This window comes from Desmodus rotundus, chromosome 13 (assembly GCF_022682495.2).
Source record: "Desmodus rotundus isolate HL8 chromosome 13, HLdesRot8A.1, whole genome shotgun sequence".
Taxonomy (NCBI): domain Eukaryota; kingdom Metazoa; phylum Chordata; class Mammalia; order Chiroptera; family Phyllostomidae; genus Desmodus; species Desmodus rotundus.
In genome coordinates, this window is record NC_071399.1 from 53,467,180 (window position 1) to 53,486,879 (window position 19,700).

At 35.6% G+C, this 19,700-nt stretch overlaps 1 protein-coding gene across 2 annotated transcripts in view; it reads right to left on the reverse strand.

The window, feature by feature from the left end:
• NAA16 (N-alpha-acetyltransferase 16, NatA auxiliary subunit) overlaps nt 1–19,700 on the reverse strand; it is a 74,432-nt gene that overhangs the window by 22,714 nt on the left and 32,018 nt on the right. For both annotated transcript variants that reach the window (XM_024569310.4, XM_024569309.4), the window contains 2 exons: nt 14,051–14,157; nt 1,856–1,928 (listed from right to left, as the gene is read on the reverse strand). In XM_024569310.4, coding sequence (XP_024425078.2) covers nt 1,856–1,928; nt 14,051–14,157 — 180 coding nt within the window. The remainder of the gene's footprint in view (nt 1–1,855; nt 1,929–14,050; nt 14,158–19,700) is intronic.

The window sequence follows — 19,700 nt, forward strand, 5'->3', positions numbered from 1 at the left end:
TTCTCAGGCCAGGGGCATAAGGCAGCAGACCCAGGAAAACATCTTGGAAAAAAGATGTCCCTCACTACCACCACAAGATTTCCACAAAGGCAAGAGCTGCCAAGGCTTAGCATTGTCTAGGCCTCAACACTAAATCAGGGAAAGGTGAAGGATATGAAGAAGATACATTCCTGATAAGGTAGAAGTAAACCTATGTGTCAAAAGCAGTCACACACTGTCAGCTAAGCTCTATGCTGTTCCCCATCCTGTACCCTCAAGCTACAAAGAGCAGAGAAATACCAAGCTCTCAAATTAGATTTCAGAAGGGAAGACATACAGGTACAAAATGAGGAAGAAAGAGTGAAAAAGAGAATTTACCCACACTACATCAGAAAAACACAGGTCTCCTATACTAGGTGACCAAATAAAATGACAACATGCAGACAAATTAGTATAAATTAAAACACAACTAATAAAGGCAAAGAGTTTATCTTGCTCCTCTTCCATGAAGTATAGTTCAGGGAAACCAAATAGCTGATGAGGGCAAGATTTTTACTAATAAATACAGATGAAATGATGTCTAACTAACTAACAAATACAGATGAAATGATGACTTGAATGAAATAAGGGACTGGGGCAATGATTTGCATTGACTGCTAAAATCATTAGGTGAGAGGCCAAGGAGGAATTCTTTAATGGGCAGATGGCTAACAATATCTGAACCCTGACCAACCTAAACAACATAAAAAGAGAGTCAAATAGAATGTCTTCTGCCTCCAGTTGTGATATAACGGGAAGTACAGTACATCATGTATCAAGTATTCACTCGGAACCTGGATCTAATCAAGCCTGTAAATCTTACTGAGTTTACAAGAAATATATTAAATGACACCATGAGAAAGCAAATCAGCCAAATGCAGAACATGGGACATTCCACAAGACAAATAACCTTTCAACAAATAACACTTTTTAAAAGGGAGGGGAGGACACTACTCAAGATTAAAAGAGTATCAGAGACATGAAAACCAAGTTGGATCCAAACTCAAATAAACGAATTATACAAAGACAAGTTGTTAAGATAATCAGGGAAATCTGCATGTACACTGGGTGTTAGATATTATGGTATGAGAATTAATTTTGTATAAGATAGCACTGTGGTTATATCATCTGCTTAAGTGTTTTAAACAGAGATGTATCCTAAGGTACTGACAGGTAAAAGAGTATGTCTGCTTTAAAAATACTCCAGAAAAACTACACAGAAGGTACTTCAAATAAGTGTAGCAAAATGTGGATAACAGAAGCTGGGTGAGGGAGACACAGTGTTCGTTATCCTACTTACTTCTATGTCTATTCTCTTACATGGAATTTGTTTCAAACTAACAAAGACAAAAGAGCAATGACATGTAAAAGACACATGAAGAAAGAGACTATAGTTAGCATCTGCATGAATGAAAGCAATCTACAGTGTTTTCTACAGTTGCCTTGATTTACATATGCCCCTACAAACAGAGAAACAAACAAATTTTACAGGATTTAAAGTAAAAAAAAAAAAAAAGTACAAAGAAAACTAGGGATTCAGTAAAAATATATTTCAATATAAACTAACTGCATCATCTTTGGCAAGCCACTCAATCTCTCAAATTGGTTTACTTGTGTTAAAATAGGGTTCACTCCCACCTCACAATATTATGGATAATTTAAATTAAATAAAATTGAAATGCACTCTTTGCATTTCAAAAATTATTCTTCATGAATTAAAAAACTACTCAGTAAATACCTATCATGTAGCATTTAAATAATAAACATTTAGTCTTATTGTGATTAAAATGGACAGAAATGAGTAACTAAATTCCAATAGAAGCTAATTTAAACTTACCATAAGGGCTAAAAAAGTCACATGTTTTAAGAGAGGCTTCATAATTAGTAACAAGTTCCTGGATTATAGAAATCTGTTAAAAAAACATAACATAGTTTTAAAATTTAAAAATATTTTACTGAAGGTATTCATATTCATTGTGGATTAAATTAGATTGGGAAATAATATACATCTTATTTCAAAATTATAAATTAGCTATTAGGGTATCCATTCTTCCTGCCTATAAGTCAATTATATTGTTAAACTATGATTTCCTTTTTCAAGTTTGTAAACATTACAAAAATCTAAAAATAAGCAAATATAAAATTAACAAAGAGACATTTGCTTATGAATCACTGTTAGCATGTCTACGAAATATGAAAAAGTTTTGAAAAGTGTAAGTAAAATTTAGAATGATTCTAGTTGGCTTATTATTGTCAGCAGCCCTGCAAAAAGGCAGAAAGTGAGAATGTGTATTATACAATAGGTTTTCCTATCCAAATTCACTTACCTACCTACTAAATAATAAGTCCTGACATACTGCTTACTATTTTGTGAAAATGAAATTTAAACACTTATTTTCAGAACTATAATTGTTTCTTTTCTTCCCCTAGGCCTGTTTAAAAACTAACTAAAATTCACTATAGTTCCATTGCATTGAAGAGCAGACCATTTATCACAAAGTCCTGAACAGATTTTTCTATGTATATATCATATTCATACATATGTGTATGTGAATGTATATGTATACATAGCACATATGCTATATACGACTACAAAAGAAACCTCTTCACACTTTCCATGGGAGGTGATGCAATTAATTAGTTTAATTGTGAATGCAAATTGGAGCCCCACCCACAAAGTCACATACTACACAGAATTCAGGAAGCCACTGACCATCCCACTGGCACCAGTCAATAAACAAAACAAACAAAACACTGCTCAGACCTACACAATATCTTTCTGATACAATGCTGCATGATATGGCATAACTCTCTAGGATACAAAGGCAATAGGGAAATAGGTAGGACTACACATTAGTAGTGGGGAAAACATGTTAAGTAACAAATAAAAAAAACATGAAAAGAATTTACACACATTATGACTTGATTAAAACATCCATGTATAGATACGTTCTCAACAAAAACATAACCAAATAGATTAGGGCAGTAGAATATGGGTATTCTTTTGAAACACAGTAATAATGCTGTATTGTTTTAATACTAAGACTTTTAAAACCAAGACTATTTTAAAATGATTCTTAAAGTATGAAGAGACCCATAACTAGTAAAGAGATTGATTCAGTAATAAAAAAACCTGTGAACAAAGAAAAGCCCTACAACCAATAGCTTCAGTAGTGAATTCTACCAGACATTTAAAAACACCAAACTTTTCCAAAAAAGAAAAGAAGATGAAGAAGGAAACACTTTTAACTTATTCTATGAAGCTAGCATTACTGTGACAGCAAAGCCAGATAAAGACATCACAAGAAAACTACTGAACAATATTCCTCATGAATATGGATGCAAAAATTCTCAATAAAATACTAGCAAATCGAATTCAGCAGCATATTAAAAGGATTATGTACCATGACCAAGTGGGATTTATTCCTGGAATGTAAGGATGGTTTAACATGTGAAAATTGAGCAATGTAACATGCCACATAAATCAAAGGATGGGGAAAAAAACTACATGATCATCTCAACTGATGCAAGAAAAAGCATGACAAAATTCAACACCCTTTCATTACAAAAACACTCAACAAACTAGAAATACAACTATCTCAACATAATGAATGTCATATATGAAAAACCCACAGTGAGGCCCTGGCTGGTGTGGCTCGGTGGATTGAGCGCTGGCTTGTAAACCAAGGGGTGGCAGGTTCGGTTCCCGGTCTAGGGCACATGCCCGGGTTGCGGTCCAGGTCCCCGGGAGGGGGCATGTGAGAGGCAACCACATATTGACATTTCTCTCCCTTTCTTTCTCCCTCCCTTTCCCTCTCTCTAAAAGTAAATAAATAAAAATTTAAAAAAAAAAAAAAAAAAAAAAGAAAAACCCACAGTGAGCATCATACTCAATGGTGAAAGACTGAAACCATTTCCACTAAGATAAGAACAAGAAAAGAATGCCTGCTTCCAGCACTTCTATTCAACACAGTATGGTGAGTTGTAGCCAAAGAAGTTAGGCAGAAAAAGAAGTAACTGTAAAAGGCATTCAAATTAGAAAGAAGTAAAAACATCTGTTTGCAGATATGATCTTATTTAAAGAAAATCCTAATGATTCCATTAGAAAATGAAACCTGTTAGAATTAACAATTTCAGCAAAGTAGCAAGCTACAAAGTCGACATGCAAAAATCAGTTGCATTTCTATACACAATGAACAATTTGAAAAGGAAATTACAAAAACAATTCCATTTACAATAGCATCAAAAGGGATAAAATGCTTAGGAATTCACTTAACCAAGGAACTCAAAGACCTGTACAATGAAAACTATAAAGCAACGCTGAAGGAAACTAAAGATAATAAATGAAAACACATCCCATGTTCATGGAGTGAAAGACTTATTATTATTAAAATATCAATGCAACCCAAAGAGATCTACAGATTCAATGCAATCACTATCAAAATCCCGGTGACTTTTTTATTTTTTGCAGAAATAGAAAAGCCTATCCTAAAATTCACATGAAACCAAGGGATCCCTGATAGCCAACACAAACTTGAAAAAGAAAATCAGAGAACTTACACTTCTGATTTCAAAACTTAGTATTATTATAAATTTACAATAATCAAAACAGTGTGGTATTTACATAAAGCCTGACATACAGATTAAGGGAATAAAACAGAGAGCTCAAAAATATACCCTTGCATATTTGGCCAAATGATTTTTAACAAGGATGCCAAGACCGTTCAATGGAGAAAGAACATTCCACAAATGGTGCTGGGGAAACTGGATATCCAATATGAAAAAGAATGAAACTAGACCCTTACCTAATCCCATATAACAATGAACTAAAAAATGGATCAAGGACCTAAATACAACACCAACAACAAAACTCTTAGAAAAATACATAGGACAAAAGCTTCATGACATTGGATTTGGCAAAGCAATGCTTTCTTGTATATGACACTAAAAGTAACAACAAAAATAGTATACAAATTGAACTTCATGAAAATTTTTAAAATTTTGTGTATCAAATGATACCCACAGAGTAAAAAGGCAACCAACAGAATGAGAGAAAACACTTGCAAATCATATACCTGATAAGAGATTAATGTCCAAAATACACAGAACTAAAAAGAACCCAATTCAAAAATGAACAAGATACTCGAATACATTTCACCAAAAAAGATATATGAATAAGCACATAAAAAGATGCACATCATTAATCATTACAAAAATGCAAACCAAAACTACCAGGAGATATAATCTCACACCCAGGAGGATGGTTAAATATTTTAAAAAAGAAAACTACTGTTGATCAGGATGTAAAGAAAATGGAACCCTTGTGCACTGTTAGTAGGAATGTAAAATGGTAAAACTGCTGTGGAAAACAATATGGCAGTTCCTCAAAAAATAAAAAATAGAATTACCAAATTATCCAGCAATTCCCCTTTTGGGTACATATCCCCCCAACTGAAAGCAGAGCCTTGAAGATATATTTGTACCCCATGTTCATCACAGAATTATTCACAATAACAAAAATGCGGAAGCGGCCCAAGTGTCTATCAATGAATGAACAGATAAGCAAAATATGGTATACACATAAAATGGAGTATTTCTAACCTTAAAAAGAAAGTTTGCAATATGCTAAAACATGGATGAACCTTGAGGATATTATGCTAAGTGATATAAGCCAGTAACTATATGATTCCACTTATATGAAGTATCTACCAGTAGTCAAAAATCGTAAATACAGAAAGTGTAATGAGGGCTGCCAAGGGCTGGGAGGAAAGAATAGAAAGTTATTGTTTAATAGGTATAGAATGTCAGTTCTCTCCCGGCCAAGATGGAAGCATAGGTAGATATCCTTTGCCTCTGCGCACAACCAAAAGAAGAAAAACCACAAAAAACAACCAGAACTGCCAAAAAATCGAACTGTATGGAAGTCCAACAACCAAGGAGTTAATAATGGAGAAACACTCATCCAGACTGGCAGGAGGGGCAGACATGAGCAGCCTGGGTGGAGAGGACTTGAGGCAAGGTGGCAGCTAGAGGTACCATATTTGTGTTACATATAAACTGGGAGGGACAACTGGGAAGCAAGACAGACTGCACAATGCAGGATTCCAGCACAGGGAAATAAAGTCTCAAAACCTTGGGCTGTAAAAACTTGCGGGGTTGCAGCAGCAGGGGAAATGCCCAGTTTCACAGGAGAGTTCACTGGAGAGACCCACAGGGTCCTAGAACATACACAAACCGACCCACCCAGGAATCAATACCAGAAGGGCCCAATTTGCTTGTGGGGAGCAGAGGAAGTGACTGAAAGCCAGCTGAGAGTCGACCAAGCAGCACTGTTGCCTCTCTGACCCCTCCCACACATGCAGCACCACAAAGCAGCAATGTGGGTTGCCCCGCTCTGACGAATACCTAAGGCTCCATCCCTTAAAATGTAACAGGTGTGCCAAGACAAAGATATATGGCCCAACTGAAAAAACACATCAAAACTCCAGAAAAAAAACTAGACAACTAGGAGAGAGCCAACCTATCAGATGCAAAGTTCAAAACAATGGTAATCAGGGTCCTCACAAAAATGACTGAATATGGCCACAAAATAAAGGAAGAAATAAAGGCTATACAAAGTGAAATGAAGGAAAATATACAGGGAACCACGAGTAAAGGGAAGGAAACCAGGACTCAAATCAATGGTTTGGAACAAAAGGAAGAAATAAACATCCAACCAGAACAGAATGAAGAAACAAGAATTCAAAAAAATGAAGGGAGGCTGAGGAATCTCCGGGAATTATTTTATTATGTTATTTTATTTTATTATGTTATGTTATATATTTTATTATGTTATTCCAGTTGTCCCAATTTTCCCCTTTGCCCCCCTCCACCGGGTACCCACCTTCCCTCCAGCAATCCCCCCTCTTAGCTCATGCCCCTTAGATGCCCAAAGTCGTGCATGTAAGTTCTTTGACTTCTCCATTTCCTATACTTTTCTTAACATCCCTGTCTATTTTGTACCTACCAATTATGCTTCTTAATCCCTGTACCTTTTCCCCTTGTTCTCCTCTTTTCCTCTTCCCACTGATAACCCTCCAAATCTATGACTCTGTTCCTGTTCTACTTGTTTGCTTAGGTTTTGTTTTTTAGAATCAGTTGTTGTTAGTTGTGAGCTTGTTGTCATTTTACTGTTCATAGTTTTGATCTTTTTCTTAGATAAGTCCCTTTAACATTTCATATAATAATGGTTTGGTACTGATGAACTCCTTTAGTTTTTTCTTGTCTGGGAAGCACTATCTGCCCTTTGGTTCTAAATGATAGCTTTGCTGGATAGAGTAATCTAGGTTATAGGACCTTGCTTTTCATCACTTTGAATACTTCTTGCCAGTTCCTCTTGCCTGCAAATTTTCTTTTGAGAAATCAGCTGATAGTCTTATGGGAACTCCCCTGTAGGTTAAGTCTCTTCTTTTCCCTTGCTGCTTTTAAGATTCTCTCTTTATCTTTAACCTTCAGCACTTTAATTACAATGTGTCTTGGAGTGGCCTCTTTGTATCCACCTTGTTTGGGACTCTCTGTGCTTCCTGGACTTGCAAGTCTACTTCCTTCACCAAATTAGGGAAGTTTTCTTCAATTATTTTTCAAGTAAGTTTTCAATCTCTTGCTCTTTCTCTTGTCCTGGTATCCCTACATATCAGAGTCTTCTTATTCTCTCCTCACTTGTTTTGAATTCTTGTTTCTTCATTCTGTTCTCATTGATCATTTATTTCTTCCTTATGTTCCAAATCATTGATCTGTACCTTGGCTTCCTTCCCTTCACTGTAGTTTCCTGTGGATTTTTCTTTATTTTATTTAGTGTAGCCTTCATTTCTTCCCTTACGCTTCTGCCATATTCAGTGAGTTCTCTGAGCATTGTGATCACCAGTGTTTTGAACTCTGCATCTGATAGGTTGGCTATCTCTGTTTTGCTTAGTTATTTTTCTAGGGTTTTCTGTTCTTTCAAAAATTGGGCCATATTTCTTTGTATCCTCGATTTCACAGCCTCCCTATGCTTGTTTTTGTGTATTAGGTAGAGCTGCTTTGACTCCCTGTCTTAGTGCACCTATTAGGCTGTATGAGGCAGAGCCTTAGGTATTCACACCAGGGCAGGGCAACAGGCTTCACAGCTTTGTGGCTCTGTAAATGGGGGAGGGGTAGGAGAGGGGACACTGCCACAGAGGCTTGCTCAGTACTCGCCCTGTGTCCAGTCACTTCACTGCCTTCCTGTATGTGACTGGCATCCCTCTAGCTGCTGCCCTGGTGGTGGTTCCCAGAGTATGTGGGTGTGCATTTGTTGTAAGACTGTGCGGGCCCTGCCTGCACAGAGACTGGCAGTTTTTCTGCTGCCCCAACATCAGTGGTTTTTACAGCCACAAGTTATGAGGCTTTATTTTGCCAGCGCTGGAACCCTGGGCTGCACGATCTAGACCGAGGCTGGGATTGCTTGCTCCCAAGGTATCCCTTCTGATTTTATCTACCACACGTGAATGTGGGACCACCGTTCTGGTGCCCACCTTGTTGCTGCCACACTGCAACTTCTCTGCCCCTCCTACCCATCTGGATGAACATGGCTTCTTTAAATCCTTGGTTGTCAGACTTCCACAGAGTTCAGTTTTCTAGCAGTTCTGGGTATTTTTTGTTTTGAGGTTAGCTGTGATGTTTCTTATGGTTGTGCAAGGTAGCAAAGCATGTCTACCAATGCCTCCATCTTGACTGGAAGCCTCACATTTGTATAAGCAGTATTTTTTTTATATATATATCCTCTGGCAAAGGAAACAAAAGAAAAAATAAACAAGTTGGACTACATCAAATTTAAAAGATTTTGAACAGCAAAGGGAACCATCAACAAAACAAAAAGACAACCTACTGAAAGAGAAAAGATATTTACCAATGATTCACTTGATAAGGGGTTAACACCAAAAAGTCATAATACAACCAATCCAATTAAAAAGTAAGCAGGGAATCTGAACAGACATTTCTCCAAAGAGGACATGCAGACAGCTAATAGACATCTGAAAAGATGCTCAACATCACTAATCATCAGAGAAATGTGAATTAAAACCACAATGAAGTATCACTTCACACCTGCCAGAATGGCTATCATCAATAAACCCACAAACAAGTGTTGTCGAGGATATGGAGAAAAGGGAACCTTCCTTCACTGTTGCTGGGAATGCAGACTGGTACAGCTACTGTGGAAAGCAGTACAAAGGGTCTTCGAGAATTTTAAATTACTGCTGTTTTATGACCCAGTGATTCTACTTCTCAGTATTTATCAAAAGAAACCCCAAACACTAAATCAAAAGAATATATGTACCCCTAGGTTCATCGAAGCATTATTTACAATAGCTGAGCTGTGGAAGCAAACAAAGTGCTCATCAATAGGTGAGTGATAAAAAGGTGGTGGTACATATATACAGTGGAATATTATTCAACCATAATAAAGAATGAAGTCTTACCATTTGCAAAAGCATGGATGGACCTAGAAGGTAGTATACTAAGTAAACTAAGTCAGAGAAAAACAAGTATCATATTATTTCACTTATGTGTCAGCACTAATGAAAATATAAACAAATAAAACAGAAAAAGACTCTTGGATACAGAGAACAGATTCATGGTTGACTGAGTTGGGGTTAGGGAACTGGATGAAAAAGTTGAAGGGATTGAGAAGTACAGACTAGTGGATACAAAACAGTCATAGGGACATAAAGTCCAGCAAAGGAAACAGAGTCAATAACATTGTGGTAACTGTACAGTGCCTGCTGGGTACTGGAAATATCAGGGAGAACACTTTGTAAAGTATATGACTGTCTAACCACTATGCTGTACACCTGAAACTAATACAAAATAATACTGAATATAAACTGTAACTGAAAAAAGATTAAAAAATAAAAATAAATAAACAATAAAAACTTTTAAAAATCTACAAGCAACAAGAGTTGGCAAGTGTGCGGAGAAAAGAGAACCCTCATCTGTTGGTAGGAATAAAGATTTGTCCAGCTACAATGAAAGACAATGTGGAGGGTCCTCAAAAAATTAAAACTAGAACTGCCTTATGACCCAGCACTTCCACTTCTGGGTATTTATCCAAAAAAACTCAAAATACTAATTCAGAATATATGCACACCTACGTTCATGACAGTGTTATTTACAAGAGCAAAGTTATGGAAACAACCCAAGTGCCCATCAATAAATAGACAATGAATATGACTCAAGTATAAAAAAAAAAAAGAAAAGAAATCTTACCATTTGGGAGAGCATGGATGGACCTAGAGAGTATTATGCTAACGAAATAAGTCAGCCAGAAAAAGACAAATATCATATCATTTCACTTACAAGTAGAATCAAAAAAGGAAAACAAACAAACAAAACATAGTAACAGACTCATAGATACACAGAACAGATGGTTACCAGAGGGGAGAATGTAGCGGGGGGTTGGTGAGAAAGGTGAAGGGATTAAGAAGTACAAATTGATAGTCACAAAATAGTCCCAAGGATGTAAAGTACAGCATAAGGAATATGGTTAATAGTATTTCTAAGAACCATGTAGGTGCCAAGTGGGTACTTGAATATTGGCGGTGGAGGGAGGGGAGGGCAGTGAGGTGGCTTTGTTAAGTATATGACTATCAAACCATTATGCTTATATCTGAAACTAATACAAATAATATTAAATATAACCTGTAATTTTAAAAATATATATTTAAAAATAAATTAAAGAAGATCTAAATAAATGGAAATCAAATGTTCACAGACTTAATTTTGTTAAGATGGAAATATTTCTCAAAGTAATCTATGAATTCATGCAATCCCTATAAAATCCCAGCTGGCTTCTTTGTACAAATTGAAAAGCTATTCCTAAAATTTAAGCAGAAATTTAAAAATCTTAAATGGCCAAAAAGAAATTGTAAAAAACCTAACTAGGCACATTCATACTTCCTAATTTCAAAACTTACCCCAGAGGTATAGTAATCAAGATGAATGTACAGGTGATATATGGCAGAACTGTATACCAGAAAACTACATAATTTTATTAATAAATGTCACTCCAATAAATTCAATTAAAAAGAGAAAAAATAGAAAAAACAAGTGCTACTAGTGTAAAGATAAGCATACAAGTCAGTAGAACAGAACTGAGAGGCCAAAAATGAACCCTCACATTTCTGGTCCATTTACTTCAACAAGGGTGCCAAGATCTTTCAATGGAGAAAGAATATGATCTCTTCAACAAATGGTGCTGGAAAAAATGAATAGTCACAGGCAAAAGAAGCTGGACTTCTACCTGATACCATATACGATGATGCATTCAAAGTGTATCAAAGACCTCAATGTAAAAACTAAAAGTTAAAACTGTTAGAAGTAACAATGTAAATCTTTATAACCTTGGACTTGGAAATGATTCTTAGATGCAACACAAAAGCACAAGCCAGAAAAGGGAAAAAAGTTAAGTTGGACTTCATAAAAATTTAAATTTTGCAAGATGGTGGCATAGGTAAACATGGCTCGCCTCCTCACACAACCACATCAAAATTACAACTAAACTACAGAACAATTATCACTTAGAACTGTCAGTAATCGAGTTCAATGGAAGTCTGACAACTACGGAATTAAAGAAACCACATCCATCCAGACTGGTAGGAAGGGAAGAGATGTGGAACAGGCTGGTCCTATATCAACATTTGGACTACAAGCAAATTCAGAGGATAAAGACCTTAAAAGGAATTTACATGAAGAATGTTTTTTAACTATATATATAATTTAAATTTTATTTATTTTAGAGAAGGGAAGGAAGGGAGAAAGAGAGGGAGCGAAACATCAATGTGTGAGAGAAACACCCATGGGTTGCCTCTCACATGCCCCCAACTGAGGACCTGGCCCAGAACCCTGACATATGCCCTAACTGGGAATTGAACTGGTGACCTTTCAGGTCTCAGACCAGCGCTCAATCCACTCAGCCACACTAGCCAGGGCAAAGAATGATCTTAATAGTCTTAAAATGTATATTCACAATATAAAATGCTGGAGACATTTTTTAAAATATTCTTTTTACAATCATATTGCATCCTGAACTAACTTCAAAAGATTATTTTATTTTCATGCTACCTGATGTGGCTTATTCTTCAGACTTGGAAGGTTGTAAGACCATAATTGTTTATCAAACGTAATCTCTTTGAAATCCTTCCTCAAGAGTTAAAATGCAGCCCTTAGCTAAAAACAAGACTCACTGCTGATTACAAATATGCACATTTTGAAATGCATTTATAAGTAATCACAAATATACGTGGCCGTAATTATTTGAGAAGCATTTCCCATACTTGTGAATTTTTTCTCACTGTATTAAGTTCTGATAACTAAAACTCAATTTTCAGAGCTTAATTCAATTCTTATTAAAAGCACGTGGTAAAATTCCTGTTGTGTGCTTTAAAAATTAAAGAAATGTCAGCCCTGGCCAAGTAGCTCAGTTGGTTTGAGCATTGACCTGATATGCAAATGTTGCAGGTTCAATCCCCAATCAAAGCAAATACAGGAATCAACCAATGAATGCATAAATAAGTAGAACAACAAATCAATGTCTGTTTCTCTCTTTCCCTCCTTGAGCCCCCTCTCTCTAAAATAATCAATAAATTAAAAAATAAAAGGGCTCTGCCACCTTTAGAAAGGTCAATCGTTCCTATATAAATACATTATCAGTGCCTCCTTCAAAAATGCAAATTCCACGCTTTATTTATACAATACCAACAAATACTTAACACCTTTATGATGGTAATTTTCGATCAGTATTGGAGGTTATTTGAAAAAAAAAAAGCCTATGCCCCTTATGATAACTGAGAAAGCCAGTGAAAGTCTAAGGGAAACAAATTTTTTAATGACCACTGTATTCAGTAGTTGCTATAAGCGTATGTTTGTTATAAAAGCAGTATTCTCATTCACGTACATGTAAGTTCTTTATTATTTCTGATTTTCCATCTCACCTTTCTTCCTTTGCCAAAGGAGAAAAAGGAAGTTTGGCAAACGTAATTTTAAATAACCCACAAATTTTTGGTAGTCACTGCTACATGTTTTCCTAAGAATCAATCACTATTAAAAATCGACAGTACCATTACAGTTAAATAAAGCATAATACAGATATTAAAGAAATGTAATTTCTTAAATGTAAATGACAATTTCTACTAACCAGTACTACATACAATCAGTTGTCACTTTTAGTTTATGAAACCTGCTGCCATGAGGAAGAAAGTGCCAATCAGTTAGTTATACCTATTATTGACCTTGTTTTCAATAGTTTATTATTCACAAATATTACGGGTTGAACCTAAATAAAATGACACAGGGTTAACTAAAAGCATCATGAAATCTTTTTCTTATGCACCAGTAACTTTCAAAAACTCTTAGCTAGAGAAAACAAAATTTTAGAACTTAAATTAAGAAGCAAGGATTGGAAATAGAATTACAACTTGTCTTGTATTAACTTATAATTTCCTAATTATCTTTCTAATTTAAGACCAAGTGCCTCTTTTCTCATTAAAAACAAGCAGAAAAGTATTAGTCTCTTTATTCAAGAACTACCTAAGCTATATTTATTAAAATGTTGCCTTATGAGTTAAAACCAATAGTACCAAATGGCATATTACCATTGCACTAACTCAATTATTCATGCTAATTTTAAAAGCATGCATAACAAATTAGAAAGTCCACAATACTATAAAACAATAAAGGATTAATCACAAAATAGTTAAATATAGACCTCTGGTGACAATACATCAAATTTATATAAAAGTATAGCCGTTAAAAATAACAACAATCTTTAATCATCCTAATGCTTTTGTAAAGCCTTTACTCTGTAAATTTCACACTGACATTCCTTTTGATAGAACTTACACCACATGCACATAATTTCAAGCGAATAACATTATTAAAACAGAAAATGATTAAATCATAGTATATTATTTACATGGAAATCTTTCTAAACAGTTTAGTAAAAAGACTATAGCAAAACTGAATGAAGACCAAATTTTACCTTTTCTGTATTGTAATATAAAGATTTCAAAGTAGTAAACAAGGGTGGGCAGCCTTTACTGAAGTTAACCCTCAGGAACTTATCCATAAGTTCTCTAAATTTTTCACCTAGAAACAAAAGTGTACTTTGTTATACTTCAATTAATGCAAACAGTTCTCAAAATGATTTTATAAATAAAAATCAATTCAGCAACAATTTTTAAACCCAATTAGTCAGCATGATTTCTTGCTGTTACCACCAAAAAGCCTAATACCAAATATCTCATACAGCAGCTATAGTTTTCCCTAGATCTAGGTTTAAAATAACTTCAAGGAACACTTCCAAAGATAGATAAACAAAACTGTGCAGCTTTGAGTAAAAGTAACCTACTCTATCCATTCTAAATATAGTCCCCATAGCAAATATCTTTCCTAATCTCAATGACCAGCACAGGCTCAGTTGTACTATCAGCAAACAACTCATAAAGCACTCTGAAGACTATAAAATGATTCTACTGTAATGCGTACTATATTCAAGCAGCAGCAAAAATACATTTAAAAAAACTAAAGCAGTATTTACAAATGTTTTCCAAAGTAACTAGTGATTACTTCAATATTCATTCATTCCACAAACATCTAAAAAGCACCTACTGCCCTGGCTGGTGTGGCTCAGTGGACTGACTGTCCATCTGCAAACCAAAGGTCGTCAGTTCTATTCTCAGGGTCAAGGCACATGCCTGGGTTGCAGGCCAGGTACCTAGGTGGGGGTGTGTGAGAGGCAACCAATCAATGTTTCTCTCGAATATTGATGTTTTTCTCCCTCTTTCTCCCTCCCTTCCACACTCTGTAAAAATAAATAAATAAATAAATATTTTTAAAGCACCTCCTACGTGCAAAGCACTGTTCCCAGTATTGGGGATATAGCAGTGATTAAAATTTAAGAATCATGAAATTGATATTTCAGGGGTAAGAAAAACAGTAAGTAAAAAAAAAAAAGGCATTAGATTGAGCCCTTGAGCATTCTAACATCAGAATTAAAATACCCTATTTGTAACATCTAGTAAATAATTCTATTATTGTTAAAACTTTACCAAAAAGTTTTGAAAGTGGGAAAGAATTCCTTTTTGAAAGTGGAAAAAAATTTTAATATTAAGTACAAAGGCTCTAACTCAGATATACGAACTTTTTGACAGTAATATAAAGACATGGATTTGTCTACTCATTTTTTAAAAAAGATACATACATGTCATAAATGGTTTAACCTAAAGATTAAGGAAATGAACTCTTAAGGTTTATGAATCATAACACTTTATTAAAAAAAAACTCACAGTGGTTATTTCTATTTGTTTTGACTAATCATACTGAACAAAATATATATACTCAATATCATTAGATGTCATAAAATTTAAAAGAGAAATTAAAATTTTGAGTGGAAAATTTATCAAATATAAAAAGATGTATTTGTTAACTCAATTTACTATACACACTTTTCAGATTATCATTAATCTTTTAATAGAACATATAACGAAGAATAGGCCTTCTGAAAATCACACATTACCAAGACAATACAAAATTTCTCTTTGGTAGCTCTGGCTAGATCTCAGTTGGTTAGAGCATCATCCCGATATGCCAAGGTTGCGGGTTTAATCCCCGGTCAGGGCACATAAAATAATCAACCAACATAAGTAAGTGGAACAACAAATTGATGTTTCTCTCCCCCTCTCCCTAAAATCAATAAATAAATTTTTAAACAAATCTATTTGGGTTAAATATACATCAGTACTTCCTTTAAAATTCTAAAGGAATTTCACAGATCAAATCTTTCCAGCACTTCCTCTGATATAAAGCAAGAGTTAATATTGTGGTAGACAGTAAAAGATGATGTTGCTTACAGAAATGCATAAATCTCCAATTATTTTGTATGGCCTCGCACAAATAACTGTCCACTAAAAACCTCACTTTCTCCACTGTGAAAGATGAGGGTAACACTACCACTAGTCTCAAGATATTGTTGTATCACTGAAACAAGTATATAGCAATAAGCAGTGTGTATGGCACACCGTAATCACTCAATACATGTTGTCTATCATTATATGCCTTGGTATCTGACAGCTATTCTATTTCTGTGGTTAAGAATCTTTTCCGTATTTGCTATCATCCACTGAAAAAACAAGCATTTTATCTTCATGTCAGAGGCTACTCTAAACTCTACTTCTTGGTCAAATTTCTCAGTCTACGCAGATCACACTGGCAAATTTGATTTAAGATACTACAATATACTCAACTCCCAATTATCCACAATATTAAAAGCCTCTTTTCCCATTAAACTATTACTTACCTGTGCAGCTATGAGAAAAAAAAAAATGAGGAAGCTCTTATGTGCTCAAACAGAACTAAACTCCAGATAGTGAGTGAAGTGGGGGGAGGGGAGAAACAGAGTAATCTATGTATCTACTACTTTTGTACAAAAGGGAAGGGAAAAATGTATAAATAAACTTGCCGTACATATTTTTGTTTGTACGAGCTCAACATACTTCTGGAACTGCACACCATCTACTGGTAACAATGGCTATCTCTAGGGAAATAAGCTTGGTAGCCAGGGAACAGAGGCAGAAAAAAGACTTTCACTTAAAAATCCCTTTGTACCCTTTTATTTAAACTGTATGAATGTATTATCTAAACAAGAAGCCAACACAGCTACTCAACTACTCAGTCACACACTTGTGTCCAAAAATTACTATCTACCCATCTTACAATTTTTTGCCTTAGGTATAAGAAAAACCCTTTCAAAAAAACAAATAATCTTCTTTCTTCCTGGTTATTTTAAAATAACTTTTTAGTAACTCCACAGTCTTTCCTTGGGAGGGGAAAAATGCCCATCAACCATTATATGCCTGTTTAGCATTACAGCTTACAAACCAGTTATGTGACTACATAGATGCTATACTAATTCTCTTTAGATATGTAGCATAGATTCACATAAAAACTGATGTCCCCAAAACGACTGCTAAAATAATTTAACATAAACATTAATATGAGACTTTATCTGATTCACTGAAAATTTATTCTAAATTATGGAGCATGTTCTCACCTTAAAACAGAAATGATAATTATGTGACCAGATGGAGGTGTTAGCTAACATTACACTGGTAATATTGCAATATATAAATATATCAAATCAATAATTCTGCACCTTAAAACTTCCCCAATGTTATATATAAATTACATCTCAAAATAAGTAAATGAAACAAAAATCAACAGAGCAAAATTTTATTAGATTCGATGTTTAATATTCTCCATTATCACCTTCCCTCTCTCTCCACCTTGGCCAGTGAAGACTAATAGAACACGATGTCTAATTACTTTTTTTTAAAGATTTGATTTATTTTTAGAGAGAGGAAGTGAGGGAGAAAGAGAGAGAAACATCAATGTGTGGTTGCCTCTCACATGCCCTTTACTGGGAACCTGGCCTGCAACCCAGGCATGTGCCCTGACTGGGATCGAACCAGCGACCCTTTGGTTCGCAGGCTGGCACTCAATCCACTGAGACACCTCAGCAAGGGCTCACTAATTATTTTAAAAAGTGGCTATATCTCTGCATTCTTCTCTCAGCACTTAAAATTTTAGGTTATTAGAGGATTGCCTCAGGAATTCTGCTGTATTCACTACACTGTACGTATTACACCTTTATAGTTAAAAACTGGAAAGCCTTTTTCAAAAGTTTCATCTTGTGTTCTTGAGTCCTATTGTGTTTTTGGCAAAGCTCTTAATTTGTTTTTGATAATGGTGAGATGCCTTTCTTATTACACATATATTTTTTCTAGAGAGGCAAAAAACCTTTAATGAAGTATTCAGCTTTTCCACAGGTACAGTTAAATATCTGAACAATTTTATATATGTTCACTAGAACTTTGTAAATACATGCATGTTATAACCCCACAGTGATGACCTTTGAAGCCCATGACATCAGGCCCCTCTACTGAGACCTACCTGGTAAAAAGATTCCAGAGGATACAGGATGATTCCACTTTAACCTAAGCACTTCACAATCAACAATCGGTTCCAGGCTATCTTTCAATAAAAATACATTTCCTTTCATGTACTGAGAGCTTTTAGCAAACATCATTGACTATGAAAATAAATCTAGGCAGTATAAACTTGAGGCCCCATATTCCATAATGGAATAACAGAACTAAGAACTTGTTTTGTAATCTTAAAATTATAGGTTTTCTTTCATTTTCTAAGAAGCACAAAAATGCATCTGAAAGTTCCAAACTAAGAGGATATACCCAACTCCCATTGTGAAATATAAAACACCCCCTAAAACTCATTTAAGAGAAGAAGAAAAAAAAGCCACACAAAACAGCCAATTTTGGCAGGGATGAAATGTCCATAAACAAATTACATAAGTAAACAAAGTAGATTAGTGCACTGCCTGGTGATGAGGGAGCATGGGTGGAGGGCTGAAGGTTAGGAATTGGGGGTGGGTGGGTGGCAGTGACTGTTAGTAGGTACAGGTTTCTTTCAGATGTTAATAAAACTTTTTACATTATATTTTACTGATTATGCTATTACAGTTGTCCCAATTTTTTGCCCTTTCTCCCCCTCCACCCAGTACTGCCCACTCCCTCAGGCAATCCCCACACCATTGTTCATGCATGGCCATGGGTCATGTGAGTAAGTTTTTTGGCTATTCCATTTCCCATGTTGTACTTTACATCCTCGCGGCTATTCTGTAACTACATATTTGTACTTCTTAATCCCCTTACTGTGGGGAACTGTTCCAAGTGTGGGAAATATGGCTCAGTCCCCACTCGGAAAACCAGTGGGTAGAGAGATTGGCGGGCAGGACCCACGTCCATGGATAAGTTCTCCAGTGGGAAATCAGACCTGCATTGTACTTAGACTGCTATGAGACTTGCTCTTGCTAAAAAACTCCCTCACCCTGAATTGAGGAAGCAAATGTTTACTGAGTATCTTTATCTTTCCAGAATCTGGGCTAGACCCTCCAGGTATGGGACATAGCCCTTTCAACCATTTACATTTCAACTATCCTCCTTTGATGTATTCAGTGACTTCCTCTCCTGTGTCTGCAAAGATAACCACCCAAAACAAACCTTTGTATAGTAAAGAGGACCTTCTTTGATGTTAAGGGCCTCAAAAACCTATAAAGGCCGGTCTTGGCTAGGCTCTTGGCTAGGCTCTTGGCTAGGCTCTTGGCGCTCCCCCCTTGAGGGAGTGGCTGAGGCGCTGAGAGGCGCTCTCCTCTTGAGAGTGGCCCCGCAGTCCCCTTCCCCCCCACAGGACGTCTGTAGTCTGTGTGTAAGTGTATTGGAATACTGAAACCTCAACAGCAGATCTTGCAGGCCGAGATCTGTGTCACCTTACCTCTTCACCCATTCTTCCCCTCACCCCTCCCATCCGGCACCTATCAAAACACTCTCCAGATCCATGATTCTGTCTCTGTTCTTCTTGTTTGCTTAGTTTGTTTTTTTTAAGATTCCATTGTTAATAGATATGTATTTATTGCCATTTTATTGTTCCTAGTTGTGATTTTCTTTTTCTTAAATATTTAAGTGTCTTATTTAACATTTCATATAATAATGGTTTGGAGGTGAACTCCTTTAGTTTTTTCTTGTCTGGGAAGCTCTTTGTCTGCCCTTCAATTCTAA